This window comes from Centropristis striata, chromosome 22 (assembly GCF_030273125.1).
Source record: "Centropristis striata isolate RG_2023a ecotype Rhode Island chromosome 22, C.striata_1.0, whole genome shotgun sequence".
Classification (NCBI taxonomy): domain Eukaryota; kingdom Metazoa; phylum Chordata; class Actinopteri; order Perciformes; family Serranidae; genus Centropristis; species Centropristis striata.
In genome coordinates this window covers 31,818,602-31,838,700 of record NC_081538.1, presented here as the reverse complement: position 1 = coordinate 31,838,700, position 20,099 = coordinate 31,818,602, and the positions used below count along the sequence as shown (strand labels likewise).

Genomic DNA, 20,099 nt, shown 5'->3' with positions numbered 1-20,099 from the left:
ATTCCCCCTCATGTCATTCAGCCACACACATCCACTGATTTTATGGGCAATAAACAAGCTGCTGCGGGTCTCTGGGGGCTCCGCTGTCCCCCGATTCGGAGCGAGATCACCGGCGGTGACCGGCGGTCTCACCGGCTCGGCGCAAGGAGCCGCAGAAACCGCCCGTGCGGCGCTAATAGCCCCGCTACCGGTGATCTCGTTACCAGCCGGGGGACAGTGGAGCTGCCGAGAGACCTTTCGCCTTTCAACTTTCGCTCTAAACTATTTAAAACACCGTCTACAGCTAAAGAGAGTTTCGCGTCTGCAGCAGCCATGTTGGATCCGGAAAACTACAAGCTTCCAAGTGCCGAGTAGTACGCGTCATCGTCTCACCGTCCCTCCCCGCTCTGTGATTGGATCCTAAAACAGGGCTAGGAAAATCGCTTAGTTTCCAGATCGCCTGGAGGTTCGAAATCAAATTCGAGCGCGCAAGGCAGTCTGGGTATACCCAGGCTAAAAAAAGACACAAAATGACCAAAAAGAGACATTAAATTACCAAAAAGTAGTCTAAGTATATTTTGATGCTGATACTTTTGTACTTTTACTTCAGTAATTTTTAAAAGCAGGACTTACCAAAAGAGACACAAAATGACCAAAAAGTGACATTAAATTACCAAAAAAAGACATTAAATTACCAAAAAAGACACAAAATTACCAAAAAGAAACATTAAATTACCAAAAAGCAGTCTAAGTACATTTTGATGCTGATACTTGTGTACTTTTACCTCAGTAAGTTTTGAATGCAGGAATGCACTTCACATTGTGGTATTAGTACTTTTACTGCAGTAAAGGATCTGAATACTTCAGCTGACTTAACTTAAAAAGTTTCTGTCGTCTGCAGAAATCGTGGAGGAAATGTTTCTTCAGTCAGACGTTGGAGGGCGAGCGTGTGATCACCATTGGCTGTAAAGCCAACTGCCTCCGGAAGAACATCGTAGGTCTGCCGCCGCCGACAGGAAGCGAGGGACCGGGGGCGGGGAAGGGACCGGGGAAGGGACTGGGGAAGGGACCGGGGACGGGGAAGAGACCGGGGACGGGGAAGGGTCCGGGGAAGGGACCGGGTACGGGGAAGGGACTGGGACCGGGGACGGGGAAGGGACCGGGGACGGGACCGGGGAAGGGACCGGGGACGGGGAAGGGTACGGGGAAGGGACCGGGGAAGGGACCGGGGACGGGTACGGGGAAGGGACCAGGGACGGGGAAGGGACCGGGGACAGGACGGGACCGGGTAAGGGGAAGGGACCGGGGAAGGGACCGGGGACGGGGAAGGGACCGGGGACAGGACGGGACCGGGTAAGGGGAAGGGACCGGGGAAGGGACCGGGGACGGGGAAGGGGAAGGGACCGGGGACGGGTACGGGGAAGAGACCAGGGACTGGGGACGGGACCGGGGACGGGGAAGGGACCGGGGACGGGTACGGGAGAGGGACCAGGGACGGGTACGGGGAAGAGACCAGGGACTGGGGACGGGACCGGGGAAGGGGAAGGGACCGGGGACGGGTACGAGGAAGAGACCAGGGACTGGGGACGGGACCGGGGACGGGGAAGGGACCGGGGACGGGGAAGGGACCGGGGACGGGTACGGGGAAGGGGAAGAGACCAGGGACTGGGGACGGGACCGGGGACGGGGAAGGGACCGGGGACGGGTACGGGGAAGGGACCAGGGACGGGACCGGGTAAGGGGAAGGGACCGGGGACGGGACCGGGTAAGGGGAAGGGACCGGGGACGGGGAAGGGACCAGGGACGGGACCGGGGACGGGTACGGGGAAGGGACCAGGGACGGGGACGGGTACGGGGAAGGGACCAGGGATGGGGAAGGGACCGGGGACGGGGACGGGGACGGGGAAGGGACCAGGGACGGGGAAGGGACCGGGGACGGGGACGGGGAAGGGACCGGGGACGGGGAAGGGACCGGGGACGGGTACGGGGAAGAGACCAGGGACTGGGGACGGGACCGGGGACGGGGAAGGGACCGGGGACGGGTACGGGGAAGGGACCAGGGACGGGACCGGGACCGGGGACGGGGAAGGGACCGGGGACGGGTAAGGGGAAGGGACCAGGGACGGGGACGGGTACGGGGAAGGGACCAGGGATGGGGAAGGGACCGGGGACGGGGACGGGGACGGGGAAGGGACCAGGGACGGGGAAGGGACCGGGGACGGGGACGGGGAAGGGACCGGGGACGGGGAAGGGACCGGGGACGGGTACGGGGAAGAGACCAGGGACTGGGGACGGGACCGGGGACGGGGAAGGGACCGGGGACGGGTACGGGGAAGGGACCAGGGACGGGACCGGGACCGGGGACGGGGAAGGGACCGGGGACGGGTAAGGGGAAGGGACCGGGGACGGGACCGGGGACGGGACCGGGGACGGGGAAGGGACCAGGGACGGGGAAGGGACCGGGGACGTGGACGGGGACGGGGACGGGGAAGGGACCGGGACAGTAACCAGTCTGGTGTACTAGCACTCCTGTAGCAATGACAGTTAGCTCTTAAAGTTGTGTACTTACTTGATTCCTATGGTCTATGTCTAGTACCATCAGGTTGAATCACTTATTGTAAGTCGCTTTGGACAGAAGCGTCTGCTAAATGACATGTAGTGTAATGTAATGTAATGTAATGTAGTGTAATGTAATGTAATGTAGTGTAATGTAAAGTAATGTGATGTAATGTGATGTAATGGTGTGTTTCAGGAGCGGAGCTGCTGCGGGGGGTTCTTCGGGGAGCACTGCGAGCCGTGTCCGGGCCCCGGGGATCGGCCCTGCTTCGGTAACGGAGCGTGTTCTGACGGGACGAACGGCTCGGGAGTCTGTCGCTGCCACGCCGGATTCAACGGCACCGCCTGCGAAACCTGCCAGGGCGGGAAGTACGGCGTCCACTGCGACCAGGGTAGATCACCAGAACAACTGTCTTTCTCTCATTCCTGCCTCAGTTCTACTAAATATGCTGAATTATTATCTTACTGTAAACGTAAGAAACATTTACTCACTGAAGAGAACTTTGAACTTCATCTGATTCCTTAAAAATCAAGATTTAAAAGACAAATATTACATTTGGATAATTTAGTCAGTTTTGTTTCTAAAATCTCGTCAAGAGTTAAATATTAAATATTCACCTAATTTGAATCACTACGGACTTTTTTTTCTTTATCGTTTTATCAGTTTGAGGAGGTGAATATTATTTTAGCATTTTAATTATAGTAAACACAACAAACGTACATAAACACAGACGTGTTCTCCACAGAGTGTCGCTGTCAGAACGGACGCTGCAGCGACGGACCGGACGGAGACGGGACCTGCGAGTGTGACGCCGGCTGGAGCGGAGTCAGCTGCGACCAGAGTAAATAACAATAAATAACAATAAATAACAATAAATAAATACAGTCAGCTGCGACCAGAGTAAACAACAATAAATAACAATAAATAACAATAAATAAATACAGTCAGCTGCGACCAGAGTAAATAACAATAAATAAATACAGTCAGCTGCGACCAGAGTAAATAACAATAAATAAATACAGTCAGCTGAGGACCAGGTGGATTCTAATAGCAGCCTTGTGCTGATTTATTCAGCAAGAATCAAAAACAGATTCAGATAATAAAAGGTGTCAGACGCATCCAACAGTCAGAACTCTGAGAAACAGCCAGTTTCTCTCTTTTTACTCTGCAGGTTGGTGTGTCATTGTTTCTGTGTCACTAAGGATCAACGTCCTGTAACTTCCTGTTATTAAAAACACTTTTAATATAAGAGCACACTTGGGATTTCCCAAATCCGAGCTGTTCAAATCTCAATCAAGCAGAAGTTTCCTGTAACGAGACTGAGACTGTTGGTCAGTTTCTGTGTGTTTATCAAAACATGTTTGATGTATATTTAAACTGCTATATGTCTGATATTTTAATACATCTTCAAATTAATTCTATGACATATCCCCCCTTTAATGGAGATATCCATTAGCAACATCTACAGGAATTAATTCAGAAGTTGTGTGTTTCTATATAAACATGGGACCTCTAGGAGATTTAAAGATTAAACAGGAAACATCAGGCAGGTTTGGCTCGTGAGTCTTTCCTTTTGGGTGTGGGGACTTAGTATCTACATATACATTTTCAATAAAAAGAGTAAAATACATTAATATCTAAATAACAATACATAAATAAAGTGTTTATTTTATGAGGAAAAAACTAAATTAACTTTATAAATTGTGTTAATAAATAATGTTATTTGTTAATTAATGAATAAAATCTATATTTAAATTGTATGTAAAAATTAACTATATGTAAAATTAAATTAAGATTACATCATTCAATTTCAGAATCAAATTTTTTTTGTTGAAACCTGTAAGAAATGAATAAATAAAGATATTCTGTGTGTGTGTGTGTGTGTGTGTTGCAGAGATTGAGTCAGCTGATGAGTTGTGTGGATCAGTGAAGTGTCACACCAGCGCAAAGTGAGTAAACGTCAGAATCCACGATGAAACTAAAATATAAATAAAAAGCCTTGAAAATGGCCCAAAAATATCACACAAAAAAAAAAAAGATTTAAATTGATCAACAAAATATACATAAATAAACTGAGGAATCAATTAATTGATAAATGTGACATAAAATGTGTATTTTTGTTAAATAATCATTAATTAATTCTTTCATTTTTGGTACATTTAACGGCATTTATTGATTCTTTTTTGGTTTTTTAAATTGTTTATTTGTTTATCTGTCTTAGCAGCTTTTATCAACATGTGATTGTACAAACAAAACAAAAAAAGAGACGTCAGAGTTAAATAATAATAAAGTTAAATAAAAACAATAAAGAATTAAACAATAAGTGTGCGATGTTGTTGACAGTTGTGTCATCAGAGCGTCCGGCGCCGAGTGTCTCTGCGCCGCCGGTTTCCATGGAAACGGGACGTTCTGTCAAGGTAACAACAACAAACAACAACATTTATTTACGTCATGTCTGTGATGATGATGGTGATGATGAAGATGCTGTGTGCAGCCACTGACCCGTGTCTGGAGGGAAACGGCGGCTGCAGTCCGGACGCCGTCTGTAAGCGGACCCGTCCAGGCCGCAGAGAGTGCGTCTGTAACCGTGGTTACCGTGGCGATGGACTCGTGTGTCTCGGTGAGTTTTAGTTGTTGTCGACCACGTGTTAAGTGTTATTTTCCCTTTTTTTGCAGATATTTTCAAATTCTGCAGTGTGCATTCAGCATTTTCATGTAATCTTTTATGTTTAATTTTTTTTGTGTGTTTTGTATTTTGTTGTGCATTTTTGGTGTGTTTTGTCTTTTTGTGTTTTTTATTTGTTTTTTGTGTGTATTTTGTTGTGCGTTTTTTTAATTTTTGTCTGTTTTGGTCATTTTTGTGGGTTTTTTGTGTTTTAGGTTTTTAGGTTTTATTTTATTTGCACAGTTAGAATTACATAAAATGACTAAGATAACATATAATGTAAAGTGCAGGAGAGGCAGAAGACCCAGATGGGCTTATTTATTTAAAGCCTCCACCTAAAGTTTCATTAGAAAGTAATAAACTGATAATAGAAAAAACAAATGTATAACATCAACAAGTTATAATGACAATAACAAAAACAATTAAAAACAAAGATGAACATGTTAAAAAAGTATATTTGTGTGTGAATTAGAATTTTAAAACAGCAGTTAAATGGACTTTAAGACATCTTTTGAAGCATTTTACAGAGATGGAGTCCTTTGCCAGATGGGAAAAGGTTTTTATCCATAATTTATTCCCTAAATTGAACAATAAATTGACCTCTGCATGTCAGAAATCTTGGAGGATGAAGATCTAAAGACTGACGTGTTGAATAAGAGTGAATCTGAGAATTAAATTTAAAATAAGTCTTAAAGTGCTTTGGAAAGTTTTCATGATCTGAATATACCTTAAAAATAAAAACACATATTTGAGAAATATTGATGTCATGAACAGTAAGTATCTGGAGTTTCTGAAAGAGGAACAGATGTGTTTTTGTGGGGGGTTTTTTATGTTTTTATGTGTGTTTTTTGTCATTTTTTGTGTGTTCTTTTGTCTTCAAAATGTTGATCCAGTAAGTCAAAATGATAAAATACTGATCAGGTCGTAGAGGTGAGGTTGTGCTGAAAAAAAACGACGAGTGGTTTAGAAGGAAAAGGAGTCAAAATAGCCCCAAACTCCAAAGGGTTAAAGAATTATCTCCGTCCGTCTGGTTTGAGTCTGTATTGCTGTGATGTGTTCGAATGCTGCAGGATTTCTGTGTTCCCGACAGAAATCAACCCGTGTCTGGAGGGAAACGGCGGTTGCCACGCCAACGCAGACTGTATCCACGTCGGGCCGAACAAAGTAAAAACTTCACTTTCATCTTTAAAGTTTTAATATAAACGATCGTTTGCTGCTTTTGTGTTTATTGTTTATTTTATTTTTTATTCAGACTTCCTGTGCCTGCAGCGACGGATACCACGGCAACGGACTGACCTGTCAGATGGTCAACCTGTGCCGCAAGGTGAGTAAAAGCAGTGATGTCACACATATATAGTTCAAGGTTCAAGGCTCCTTCCTCAGCTGAGGGGAGAACCAGGGCTGATCGGTGTAGGACTTCCTGGAGCGGAGAGGGACGCACACTTCCTCACAGAAGCCGATCAATGATGTCACAGTGTCAGTGTATTCATCCTGGTTGTTGTCAGCTTCTGGCCCCGCCCACTCGAAGGCAGGCGGCGAGTCCCGCTCTTGGCTGGACAACACTCTGAACTGACTCACTACAGGTTTGGACAGTTTTACCTTCTGCCTGTAGCGGGTCTGAGGTGAATGAGGTCTGGCTGTATCCCAAAGTCGAGGGTCCTTCCTTCAGAGTCTGGTCCTCCAGAGCTGAGGCCAGAGAAGTTCCTCTCACTAGTAGAACCACTAATGGAGCCTTCAGAGTGCAGCTGTGCGTCATGTTGGTCTGTTAACACAATAAACATGTTTAACTTTCTGAATGGCTACATATACTTTGTACATAGTACATCATCATCTGACGCCTAGAAATTAATTAACAGTAACTTTAGCTGACTGAGACGCATTAATTAACTTAACTGGTGATGTATCAAGATGATGTTAGTTATCTTTTAGCTAAATATTCTGGCATTTGTTTATGTTTATGTTTTGCTTGACTTTGAACACAAGTTCTGTAAATATTCAGTGTAAACTGAAAATTCTTATGTATCTAAATTCATATTGCACCACCAGCGTCGCTGTTTCTACGCTCGCCATTTTTAAAATCTGCCGGTAGACCGGTGACCGCAAGGCATTATGGGTAGTCGGGGCGCACGGAGGACACACACATGCATCCTTGGAGTTTGGGCAAAAGAAAATTCAGAGGATTCAGAGGATTCAGAGGATCCTCCTCTGGAGCATCCTGGTCTCTGTAGGACTCTGTCCTCTGGAGTCTCTGAGTCAAAAACTGACAAATTCGCCCCAAACTCCAAAGGGTTAAACGCTTATTTACATCATATGGGGCAAGTCCGGTGGGGTTATATAGTGATGTCACACATATAGTGATGTCATACAGGTACGGTGATGTCATACAGGTGCAGTGATGTCACACACAGGTGAAGTGATGTCACACAGGTGAAGTGATGTCACACACAGGTGAAGTGATGTCACACAGGTGAAGTGATGTCATACAGGTGCAGTGATGTCACACACAGGTGAAGTGATGTCACACAGGTGAAGTGATGTCACACAGGTGAAGTGATGTCACACAGGTGAAGTGATGTCACACAGGTGCAGTGATGTCACACAGGTGCAGTGACGATGTTCTGCGGCTGTTTGCAGAAAAACGGAGGCTGTCATCAGTTCGCCAGGTGTAACATGACGGGTCCAGGTGTTCGTATCTGCACCTGTTACAGCAGCTTCATCGGAGACGGGCTCACCTGCAAAGGCACCGTGGGGAAGGTAAGATCACACCTGTACATTATTTATATATAATATATAATAATAATAAAATATTTTTGTGTGTTTCTTTGTTTTCTCTCATTTTTTCTGTGTTTTTCTGTTTTTTTCTGTTTTTTTGTGTGTGTTTTTTCACCTGTACGTTATTTATATATATCACATATATTTGCAGGAGATCCTGTTGAGGAAGCATAGGGACTTCTACCTGGCTCTGATGGTGAGTGTTGTGTCTCTGGCACCTCCTGCAGGTTAAATCAGATAAACTGGTGAATAAATAATAATAATAATAAATAAACTCTGCTTTCAGATTATGGACATTTCTCTGAAAGGTCGCGGTCCGTTCACCGTCTTTCCCCCGAACGCCGAAGCCTGGAACAACTCCACCAAGGTCACGCTTCTTTAAACCTTTATTTACACCATATTTAAACATTTATTTAAATCATATTTAAACGTTTATTTACACCATATTTAAACGTTTATTTAAATCATATTTAAACATTTATTTACACCATATTTAAACGTTTATTTAAATCATATTTAAACATTTATTTACACCATATTTAAACGTTTATTTACATCATATTTAAACGTTTATTTAAATCATATTTAAACGTTTATTTAAATCATATTTAAACCTTTATTTACATCATATTTAAACCTTTATTTACATCATATTTAAACCTTTATTTACACCATATTTAAACCTTTATTTACACCATTTTTAAACCTTTATTTACACCATATTTAAACGTTTATTTACATCATATTTAAACGTTTATTTAAATCATATTTAAACATTTATTTAAATCATATTTAAACGTTTATTTACATCATATTTAAACGTTTATTTAAATCATATTTAAACGTTTATTTAAATCATATTTAAACCTTTATTTACATCATATTTAAACCTTTATTTACATCATATTTAAACCTTTATTTACACCATATTTAAACCTTTATTTACACCATATTTAAACGTTTATTTAAATCATATTTAAACCTTTATTGACATCATATTTAAACGTTTATTTAAATCATATTTAAACGTTTATTTACATCATATTTAAACCTTTATTTACATCATATTTAAACCTTTATTTACATCATATTTAAACGTTTATTTACACCATATTTAAACGTTTATTTACATCATATTTAAACCTTTATTGACATCATATTTAAACCTTTATTGACATCATATTCAAACGTTTATTGACATCATATGTGATGTTTACTGGTGTGTGTCTGCAGCTGAAGCCGGCGGCCGGTAAGAGTAAAGAGGCGCTGGGCGCCGTGCTGCGTAGCCACATCGTCGTGTGTCACACGCTGCTGCCGGCCGACCTGAGCCGACCCCGTAACCTGACCACGCTGTCGGGACTCGTCCTGACCACCCGGTCCACCCAGGTGACCAATCACAGCCCAGAGGCTGCTCTGCTCATTAACTGGTTCAAAACTGTGGAATAAAACTCTGACTAATTAAAGATGTTTAAATCATGGGTCTCAAACTGGCGGCCCGTGGGCCAATTGTGGCCCTCGTGATGATATTTTGTGGCCCCCACCTTGATATGAAAGTTTAATGTGAGTTTTATATGAATGGCACTTTACCGTGTTGTGTGTTGAAGGTCCCTTTAATTACTGTTTTTGGGTAATTTTGTGTCTTTTTTAAATAATTTTGTGTCTTTTTGGGTCATTTTGTGTCTTTTTTTAAAAATAATTTAGTTTTTTTTCTGTCATTTTGTTTCTTTTTTAAGTATTTTAGTTTTTTATGTCATTTTGTGTCTTTTATGGGTCATTTTGTGTCTTTTTTAAATTATTTTGTGTCCTTTTTTGGTAATTCTGTGTCTTTTTTGGTCATTTTGTTTCTTTTTTAAGTAATTTAGTTTTTTTCTGTCATTTTGGGTCTTTTTTGGGTCATTTTGGGTCTTTTTTGGTAATTCTGTGTATTTTTTAGTAATTTTGTGTCTTTTTATTATACTGCCTCCAGCGGCCCTCAGGTAATATGAGTTTGAGACCGCTGGTTTAAAGGATAAAACTCGTCTTCTCTTGGATGTTTTCAGGGCAGCATCTTCGTCAACGAGGCCAACGTGACATACAGCGACGGCGTCAGCGTCAATGGGATCTTCCACGAGATCAGCAGAGTCCTGGTTCCTCCGGACGCCCCCCCAGCCGGCCCCGTGAGTCCCCCAGCCGGCCCCGTGAGTCCCTGCTGGTGTCGGTACTGTGAGCTCAGACTCTGACTGGTGAACTCTGTTTGTTTCCTCAGATGAACCTGACGGATGTGGCCGAACGTCACGGATATAAAACCTTCTTCAGACTGCTCCAGGTGATCAACACAACTCTACCAACCGCTCCTTTACCTCTAGTATTAAACGATCTCCAGAAACCAGCCGTTAATGGACGAAGAATCAGTGAAAATGAGAGCCAAGTAACAACATGTTTACTGCACAGTGGCTCTAAAGTGTCTTTAGCATGTAGCTAAAACCTTTGTTTTCCACAACGCTCCTCTACTGACCTCACCAGAATATAACTCAACAGCACCATCTAGTGGGCCAAAAAAGCAATTGATTTTATTTTAAGTACCATAGAATTCACTTCATTTTCCATTAATTATGATTTAAAAAAATATGGATACTTGGCGGCCGTGAATCGATATTATATCGGCACGCAAAATATCACGATACTATGCTGTATTGATTTTTTCCCGTCCTCTAGTTCTGAGGGTTCTGAGGGTTCTGAGGGTTCAGAGGGTTCTGAGGGTTCAGAGGCTTCTGAGGGTTCTGAGGGTTCTGAGGGTTCAGAGGGTTCTGAGGGTTCGGAGGGTTCTGTGGGTTCTGAGGGTTCTGAGGGTTCAGAGGGTTCTGAGGGTTCGGAGGGTTCTGAGGGTTCTGAGGGTTCGGAGGGTTCAGAGGGTTCTGAGGGTTCGGAGGGTTAAAGACTCGGTCCTAACGTCCGTCTGGGTGTTTCAGGAGTCCGGCGTGATGGACCTGGTGAACGACGGCGCCCATCAGCCCGTGACGGTCTTCCTGCCCTCCGACGGCGTCATGGCGTCTCTGCCGCAGCAGCAGAGGGACTTCCTGCTGCACCGGGACCACCGGTTCCAGCTGGAGGAGTACCTGAAGTACCACATCCTGCCCACCCAGAAGGTGAGGGGGTCAGGGGTCTCCTCTGGGGGACCCTCCTGGTCTGAACCTCAAACCTGGAAGAACCGATCAGAACCAGTTATAAACCGTCTCCTGTCGGTCTGATCAGAGCTGGAATGTAACAAAGTACAAATACTCAACTACTGGTACACAAAAACGACCCAATAAAAGACACAAAATGACCAAAAAAGACACAAAATGACCAAAAAAAAAAGACACAAAATGACCACAAAAAAAAGACACAAAATGACCAAAAAAGACACAAAATGACCAAAAAAAAAAGACACAAAATGACCACAAAAAAAAGACACAAAATGACCAAAAAACACACACAAAATGACCAGCAAAAAAAGAAAATAACCAAAAAGATGCAAAATAACCGAAAAGACTCAAAATAACTAAAAAAGACACAAAATGACCAACAAAAAGACACAAAATAACAACAACAAAAAGACACAAAATGACCAAAACAAACCATCTATATGACTCAATGCTTGGTTGACTTGAACTCCTGGATATAGACTTTTGATCATTTTCTGATTTATGATCCTGTAGATGAGTTACAAAACTCAAAAGGAACTCCGCTCTCTGAATAACAAACACTGTAAAGGTGTGTGATGAACGGACAGAAAACAGTAAACAGTAAACTCTTGTTGTTGTGTAAACACTCTGACTCTGTTTTCTCTTCAGATTTACGCCGAAGGTCTGATCCACCTGGACTCGGTCCGGACGCTGCAGGGTTCCCCGCTGTCGTTCTCGTGCGGAGGGATGGACGCCATCGTGAGTAGGACAGAAACTCGTCAGACGGACGGAGACGGACTCGTTGATCACGTTGTTTGTCTCTGAACAGGGAGAGATCTTCATCAACGGCGGGATGTGTCGGATCGTCCAGAGACACCTGGTGTTTAACGGCGGGATGGCGTACGGCATCGACTGCCTGCTGACTCCGCCCAGCCTGGGGGGGCGCTGCGACCAGCAGACCACCTTCGACCTGCAGGTGGGTCAGCTTCATCACACTCATGAACAGACGAAGAGTGAGATGGTGGCTGATAATAGTAACTGGCTCCGCCCCCTGACGTCCACAGGTTCAAACCCCCGACCCTCTGAGAGACAGTCACTATGTTTACATGACACTTGAAACAACTAATTATTGCCTTAATCTGACTATAACTGAAGAGCATGTAAACGTGTTAGTCCTCAGACTGACTTTGTCCTGGTTCTGGTTCCAGATGAGCTGTGGTCTGTGCACGCCGTCGGCGACTCGCTGCCCCAGAGGATCCAGACTGAAGGTGGGTGATGCTCCTGAACCTCAGAACTCGGAGCGTTCCGGTCTCTGACTCTCTGTTCTGGTCCTCAGGAGATCCAGAAGTGCGACCTTCCCACCGTGTTCGTCACCAAGAACTCCGGTTGTCTCCCCGTCTGCACCGTCAACTTCTGGCAGCCGAAGTGTTGCCCCGGTTACCACGGCCGCGACTGTTTGGGTGAGACGGAACTCCGAATCACTTGATGAACTCTGTTAAAGGATTTGATCCATCAGCTGTTCTCTGGTCCGTCTGCAGCGTGTCCCGGAGGCGCCGCCGCTCCCTGCGATAACCACGGCAGATGTGACGACGGTCACCTTGGTAACGGAACCTGCACCTGCGACATCGGATTCGGGGGCGTGGCCTGCGAGCTGTGCAGCGACGGGTTTTATGGACCGACCTGTAAAGGTGAGACGAGTTCATCATCCTGACTGGGTTCTACTGCGGCGAAGGTTCTGAAGCTGCTTGTTTCTTCTGGTTCTCAGCCTGCAACGGAGACCAAAAAATACGCAAAATAATCCAAAAAAGACGCAAAATAACCCAAAAAAGACACAAAATAACCAAAAAAAGATGCAAAATGACCAAAAAAAGACGCCAAATGACCAAAAAATACTTAAAATACCAAAAAAGACTTAAAATAACAAAAAAGACTCAAAACGACCAAAAAAAGACACAAAATAATCAAAGTAGATGCAAAATGACCAAAAAAGACGCAAAAAAACCAACAGAAAATACGCAAAATAACCCAAAAAGATGCAAAATGGCCAAAAAAGATGGAAAATGACAAAAAAAGACACAAAATGACCATCATCCTGACTGGGTTCTACTGCGGCGAAGGTTCTGAAGCTGTTTGTTTCTTCTGGTTCTCAGCCTGTAACTGCTCGGAGCACGGGTCATGTGATGCCGGACGCAAAGGAACCGGGTCCTGTTTCTGTGAGAGCGGCTGGACCGGAGACCGCTGTGAGACCCTGCAGGGTGAGGATGCTCTGTCTCTGTGGTTAATGTCTCTGTGGTTAATGTCTCTGTGGTTAATGTCTCTGTGGTTAACGTCTCTGTGGTTAATGTCTCTGTGGTTAATGTCTCTGTGGTTAATGTCTCTGTGGTTAACGTCTCTGTGGTTAATGTCTCTGTGGTTAATGTCTCTGTGGTTAATGTCTCTGTGGTTAATGTCTCTGTGGTTAACGTCTCTGTGGTTAATGTGTCTCTGTGGTTAACGTCTCTGTGGTTAACGTCTCTGTGGTTAATGTGTCTCTGTGGTTAACGTCTCTGTGGTTAACGTCTCTGTGGTTAATGTCTCTGTGGTTAACGTCTCTGTGGTTAACGTCTCTGTGGTTAATGTCTCTGTGGTTAACGTCTCTGTGGTTAATGTCTCTGTGGTTAATGTGTCTCTGTGGTTAACGTCTCTGTGGTTAACGTCTCTGTGGTTAACGTCTCTGTGGTTAACGTCTCTGTGGTTAATGTCTCTGTGGTTAATGTCTCTGTGGTTAACGTCTCTGTGGTTAACGTCTCTGTGGTTAACGTCTCTGTGGTTAACGTCTCTGTGGTTAATGTGTCTCTGTGGTTAACGTCTCTGTGGTTAACGTCTCTGTGGTTAACGTCTCTGTGGTTAATGTCTCTGTGGTTAATGTCTCTGTGGTTAACGTCTCTGTGGTTAATGTCTCTGTGGTTAATGTCTCTGTGGTTAATGTCTCTGTGGTTAACGTCTCTGTGGTTAACGTCTCTGTGGTTAATGTCTCTGTGGTTAATGTCTCTGTGGTTAATGTCTCTGTGGTTAATGTCTCTGTGGTTAATGTCTCTGTGGTTAACGTCTCTGTGGTTAATGTCTCTGTGGTTAATGTCTCTGTGGTTAATGTCTCTGTGGTTAATGTCTCTGTGGTTAACGTCTCTGTGGTTAATGTCTCTGTGGTTAATGTGTCTCTGTGGTTAATGTCTCTGTGGTTAACGTCTCTGTGGTTAATGTGTCTCTGTGGTTAACGTCTCTGTGGTTAACGTCTCTGTGGTTAATGTCTCTGTGGTTAACGTCTCTGTGGTTAACGTCTCTGTGGTTAATGTCTCTGTGGTTAACGTCTCTGTGGTTAACGTCTCTGTGGTTAATGTCTCTGTGGTTAATGTGTCTCTGTGGTTAACGTCTCTGTGGTTAACGTCTCTGTGGTTAACGTCTCTGTGGTTAACGTCTCTGTGGTTAATGTCTCTGTGGTTAATGTCTCTGTGGTTAACGTCTCTGTGGTTAATGTCTCTGTGGTTAACGTCTCTGTGGTTAACGTCTCTGTGGTTAACGTCTCTGTGGTTAATGTGTCTCTGTGGTTAACGTCTCTGTGGTTAACGTCTCTGTGGTTAACGTCTCTGTGGTTAATGTCTCTGTGGTTAACGTGTCTCTGTGGTTAACGTCTCTGTGGTTAACGTCTCTGTGGTTAACGTCTCTGTGGTTAATGTGTCTCTGTGGTTAACGTCTCTGTGGTTAACGTCTCTGTGGTTAACGTCTCTGTGGTTAACGTCTCTGTGGTTAACGTCTCTGTGGTTAATGTCTCTGTGGTTAATGTCTCTGTGGTTAACGTGTCTCTGTGGTTAACGTCTCTGTGGTTAACGTCTCTGTGGTTAACGTCTCTGTGGTTAATGTCTCTGTGGTTAATGTGTCTCTGTGGTTAACGTCTCTGTGGTTAACGTCTCTGTGGTTAATGTGTCTCTGTGGTTAACGTCTCTGTGGTTAACGTCTCTGTGGTTAATGTGTCTCTGTGGTTAACGTCTCTGTGGTTAACGTCTCTGTGGTTAACGTCTCTGTGGTTAATGTGTCTCTGTGGTTAACGTCTCTGTGGTTAACGTCTCTGTGGTTAATGTGTCTCTGTGGTTAACGTCTCTGTGGTTAATGTCTCTGTGGTTAACGTCTCTGTGGTTAACGTCTCTGTGGTTAACGTCTCTGTGGTTAATGTCTCTGTGGTTAATGTCTCTGTGGTTAACGTCTCTGTGGTTAATGTCTCTGTGGTTAACGTCTCTGTGGTTAACGTCTCTGTGGTTAACGTCTCTGTGGTTAACGTCTCTGTGGTTAATGTCTCTGTGGTTAACGTCTCTGTGGTTAATGTCTCTGTGGTTAATGTCTCTATGGTTAATGTCTCTGTGGTTAACGTCTCTGTGGTTAATGTGTCTCTATGGTTAATGTCTCTGTGGTTAATGTCTCTGTGGTTAACGTCTCTGTGGTTAATGTGTCTCTATGGTTAATGTCTCTGTGGTTAATGTCTCTGTGGTTAACGTCTCTGTGGTTAATGTGTCTCTATGGTTAATGTCTCTGTGGTTAATGTCTCTGTGGTTAACGTCTCTGTGGTTAATGTGTCTCTATGGTTAATGTCTCTGTGGTTAACGTCTCTGTGGTTAACGTCTCTGTGGTTAATGTCTCTGTGGTTAATGTCTCTGTGGTTAACGTCTCTGTGGTTAATGTCTCTGTGGTTAACGTCTCTGTGGTTAACGTCTCTGTGGTTAATGTGTCTCTGTGGTTAATGTCTCTGTGGTTAATGTCTCTGTGGTTAATGTCTCTGTGGTTAATGTCTCTGTGGTTAATGTCTCTGTGGTTAATGTCTCTGTGGTTAACGTCTCTGTGGTTAATGTCTCTGTGGTTAATGTCTCTGTGGTTAACGTCTCTGTGGTTAATGTCTCTGTGGTTAACGTCTCTGTGGTTAACGTCTCTGTGGTTAACGTCTCTGTGGTTAATGTGTCTCTGTGGTTAATGTCTCTGTGGTTAATGTCTCTGTGGTTAATGTCTCTGTGGTTAATGTCTCTGTGGTTAATGTCTCTGTGGTTAACGTCTCTGTGGTTAATGTCTCTGTCTCCTCCAGCTGAGGTCTCCGTCTGCTCGCCGTCCTGCTCGCCAAAAGCCGTCTGTAAGGAGAACAACACCTGCGTGTGTCGGCCGTTTTACGAAGGAGACGGACTCACCTGTACAGGTAACAGCTGAAACAGCTGAAACACTGACCTTCGTATTAAAGTAAATCTTTAGTTATTCTACAGAATTATAGTTTAAATACAGCTGCAAGAAAAAGTCTGTGAACCCTCTGAAATGACCTGGTTTTCTGGTTTTCTGCAATAATTTGTCATAAAACGTGATCTGATCTGCATCTAAGACCTGATTATAGACAAACACAACGTGTGTTTGTCTATAATCAGGACACGTTTTATGACTAATTAATGCAGAAAACCAGAAAACCAGGTCATTTCAGGGGGTTCACTTTTTCTTGCAGCTTTACATATAAATATATATCTGATATATAATATATAACTGCTGTAATGATATATAATAAATATAATATGTAACACCTGATGTTGGTGCAGCGGTAGACATGTAATATATAATATATAACTGATTATATATGATATCTAACTGATTATATATAATATCTAACTGATATATAATATATAATATCTAACATATTATATATGATATGTAACACCTGATGTTGGTGCAGCGGTGGACATGTAATATATAATATATAACTGATGTATTATATATAATATATAACTGATTATATATAATATATAACTGACTATATATGATATGTAACACCTGATGTCGGTGCAGCGGCGGACATGTGTCAGAAGTGGAACGGCGGCTGTGCGCGCGGCGCTCGCTGTTCTCAGAGCGGAGAGACGGTGAGCTGCACCTGTCCTAAAGGTCACCATGGAGACGGCTTCACCTGCCTGCCCGTGGACCCGTGCGTCTCCGGGGACAACGGCGGCTGCCACGAGCACGCCGCCTGCACCATGACGGCCCCGGTGAGTCCGGTGGGCTCCGAGTGGGGGGGGGGGACCTGGTGTCGCCGTAGTAACCAAGTGTCTCTGCAGGGGAAGAAGAGGTGCACCTGTAAGGACGGCTTCGTGGGGGACGGACTCACCTGTGAGCTCAGACAGCTGCCAATCAGCCGCTGTCTCCAGGACAACGGGCGCTGTCACCAGGACGCCACCTGCACCGACCTCCACGCCGAAGGTTCTCCTGCCTCTATTATTAAAGCAGAACATATATTCAGTCATGGAAAAATGATCAGACTCTTGTTTTCTTCAGGTTCTTGATCATTTTAATGTCTGGTTCAACTAAAGGTTCATTTGTTTGGACAAATATAATGATAACAACAAAAACATCTGATAAGAGTTTAATTTAAGAGCTGGTATCTAGACATTTAACATGGTTTTATTCATAATGATTCTGGTTATTATTTAGAATGTTTCCATGACTGTAGATGTAAAAAATTATCAAATAGAAACAAAAAGATCAAAAATAGATGTAAAAATGACCAAAAAAAGACCAAAAATAGATGTAAAAAGGCTGGATCAACTAAATGTCCATTTGTAAAGATATCTGACAAGAGTTTAATTATAGAGCTGATATCGAGGTGTGTGTGTGTGTGTGTGTGTGTGTGTGTGTAGATGCGAGGCTCGGTGTGTTCCATGTGCGCTCTGATGAAGGTCAGTACAAACTGAACTTCTCTGCAGCTCAGAGACTCTGTGACTCAGAGGGAGGACGTCTGGCCACATACACACAGCTGTCCTACGCCCAGCAGGTCAGTGAACGCACCACACACACAGCGAAAAACGGTGGACTGCCCCCTCTGGGTGGAGACAGGTACTGCCCCCTCTGGGTGGAGACAGGTACTGCCCCTCTGGGTGGAGACAGGTACTGCCCCCTCTGGGTGGAGACAGGTACTGCCCCTCTGGGTGGAGACAGGTACTGGTCCTGCTGGTCTTGTTGTCTCAGAGTTAACGGTCCTGGTCCTGGTTGCCCCTGCAGGGCGGGATGAACATGTGTGCTGCCGGCTGGCTGGACCAGGCCCGGGTGGCGTACCCCACCACCTACTCCAACCCAAACTGCGGCTTCGGACACGTCGGGATCGTGGACTACGGAACCCGGAAGACGAGCGAGACGTGGGACGCCTTCTGTTACCGGATGAAGGGTGAGAGGACATCTCATATCTCTGATTATAATTAACTAATGTTTAGTTTGACCGTCATATCTTTTAGTGAATCCATGTTAGTGAATCTTTGTGATGATAATCAGAGTTCTGGTTCTGGTTCCGGTTCTGGGGTCAGAGGTCAAGTGTGCGTGTCGACCCGGGTTCATCGGAGACGGGTCCAGCTGCTCGGGGAACCTGCTGCAGGTGCTGAGATCCACGCCGAACTTCTCCAACTTCCTCAGCGTGAGTCCACGTCAGGAACATGATCATCATTGTTAATATTATTAATATTATTTCCATTATAATTATAATAAATATATATTAAAGATGTTTTGTTCACGACACACTTCTACTTTGTTTATTTTCTTCTTTCATCAGCAAATCCTGAACGTGTCTGAGGCGTCTCCGGCGGGGAAACACTTCCTGAGTCGTCTCACTAATCTGACGCTCCAGTCCACGCTGTTCGTCCCCGACAACAGTGGTCTGCCCGGCAACCAGGTGAGTCCCCCGGCAACCAGGTGAGCCCCCCCGGGACGCTCGGAGACGCTTCAGTTGTAAACCTTTCTGTCCCGTGTGTCCCTTTAGACGCTGTCCCAGCGGGACGTGGAGTTCCACCTGGCGGAGGGCGGGGCTCTCCCTCTCAGCCAGCTGAAGAACGGCAGCAGGATCCGGACTCGGGTCGGCAGCCTGTCGGTGGTCGGGGTGTCGGACCTGCTGGACCCGTCGGCTCTGGTCAGACACCTTCAGCTCCTGGACTCTAGAGGGCGCCACATAAATATTTTATATTTTTAAAGTCTTTTTCTGAATGTTTGAATCTTTTTCTCTCAGTCGTCTCGTTTCATCAACGACCGATTCGTCACCGACTCGGACATCCTCGCCTCCAACGGCATCATCCACGTGCTGCAGGGCCCGCTGAGAGCCCCGCCCCCTCCCCAACAGGCAAGTGATGTCACCAGCTCACAGTGTTTACATTTAACTGACTGAAGTCTCTGATCTGGTCTCTGATTGGTCCTGCAGATGGCGGCGGCGCACCGAGCGGGGATGGGCGTGGGCGTGGTGCTGCTGGTCGCTCTGCTGGGCGGAGTCGTGTTCGTTGGTTATCACTTCTACACCCACAGCACCAAACCCTTCAGGTTCCACTACTTCAAGGTCAGCTGGTCCTCCTAGTACCTGTCTTAAAGGGACAGTCCACTCTGGGGAAAAAAGATGCCAAAAAGACGCAAAATGACCCCAAAAAAAGACACAAAATGACAAAAAAAGACAACATGACAAAAAGACACAAAATGACTAAAAAAAGACGCAAAACAACAGTCCACTCTGACATCACTGCTGTTATTTATGAATCAAAGTCATCAGTTTGGAGATATTATCAGTTAGATGTTGACTGTTAACTGTTGACTTTTATTTATTAACTTTATTTAATATTTTATGAGTTTCTGTCTGGTTCCGTTGTGTTCCAGCTGGTTTTAGGGTGAACTGTCCCTTTAAGAGATTAATATCAGTTTGTGTTACGCTTCATGTTTAATAATCATATTAATGTTCCTGTGGCAGGAGGAGGAGGAGGAGGAGGAGGAGGAAGAAGCTCCGCCTCCCGGCGCCGGGCTCAGCATCTGTAACCCGGTTTATGATTCGGCTCCAGATCCTCCAGAGTCCAGCTCCGCTGAGACTCCGGATCCACCAGAGTCCAGTCCCGGAGTCCAGACTCCAGTGAGTCCGCAGCACCACAGAAACATGTTAGAATAATATTAAAGATAGTAACAATTGTCTTTTTTC

At 44.8% G+C, this 20,099-nt stretch overlaps 1 protein-coding gene across 1 annotated transcript in view; it reads left to right on the top strand.

Annotated features, from left to right (window-relative positions):
* stab2 (stabilin 2) overlaps positions 1-20,099 on the top strand; it is a 46,444-nt gene that overhangs the window by 25,725 nt on the left and 620 nt on the right. The window contains exons 37-68 of the mRNA XM_059325679.1: positions 881-973; positions 2,732-2,927; positions 3,282-3,377; positions 4,431-4,485; positions 4,880-4,953; positions 5,031-5,156; positions 6,292-6,365; positions 6,454-6,525; positions 7,836-7,955; positions 8,125-8,169; positions 8,260-8,340; positions 9,207-9,359; positions 10,013-10,150; positions 10,219-10,278; positions 10,922-11,098; positions 11,786-11,875; positions 11,946-12,092; positions 12,325-12,384; positions 12,453-12,576; positions 12,655-12,804; positions 13,267-13,371; positions 16,221-16,328; positions 16,961-17,154; positions 17,224-17,365; positions 17,803-17,936; positions 18,164-18,326; positions 18,463-18,569; positions 18,705-18,824; positions 18,912-19,058; positions 19,155-19,274; positions 19,344-19,475; positions 19,890-20,033. Coding sequence (XP_059181662.1) covers positions 881-973; positions 2,732-2,927; positions 3,282-3,377; positions 4,431-4,485; positions 4,880-4,953; positions 5,031-5,156; positions 6,292-6,365; positions 6,454-6,525; positions 7,836-7,955; positions 8,125-8,169; positions 8,260-8,340; positions 9,207-9,359; positions 10,013-10,150; positions 10,219-10,278; positions 10,922-11,098; positions 11,786-11,875; positions 11,946-12,092; positions 12,325-12,384; positions 12,453-12,576; positions 12,655-12,804; positions 13,267-13,371; positions 16,221-16,328; positions 16,961-17,154; positions 17,224-17,365; positions 17,803-17,936; positions 18,164-18,326; positions 18,463-18,569; positions 18,705-18,824; positions 18,912-19,058; positions 19,155-19,274; positions 19,344-19,475; positions 19,890-20,033 — 3,747 coding nt within the window. The remainder of the gene's footprint in view (positions 1-880; positions 974-2,731; positions 2,928-3,281; positions 3,378-4,430; positions 4,486-4,879; positions 4,954-5,030; positions 5,157-6,291; positions 6,366-6,453; positions 6,526-7,835; positions 7,956-8,124; positions 8,170-8,259; positions 8,341-9,206; positions 9,360-10,012; positions 10,151-10,218; positions 10,279-10,921; positions 11,099-11,785; positions 11,876-11,945; positions 12,093-12,324; positions 12,385-12,452; positions 12,577-12,654; positions 12,805-13,266; positions 13,372-16,220; positions 16,329-16,960; positions 17,155-17,223; positions 17,366-17,802; positions 17,937-18,163; positions 18,327-18,462; positions 18,570-18,704; positions 18,825-18,911; positions 19,059-19,154; positions 19,275-19,343; positions 19,476-19,889; positions 20,034-20,099) is intronic.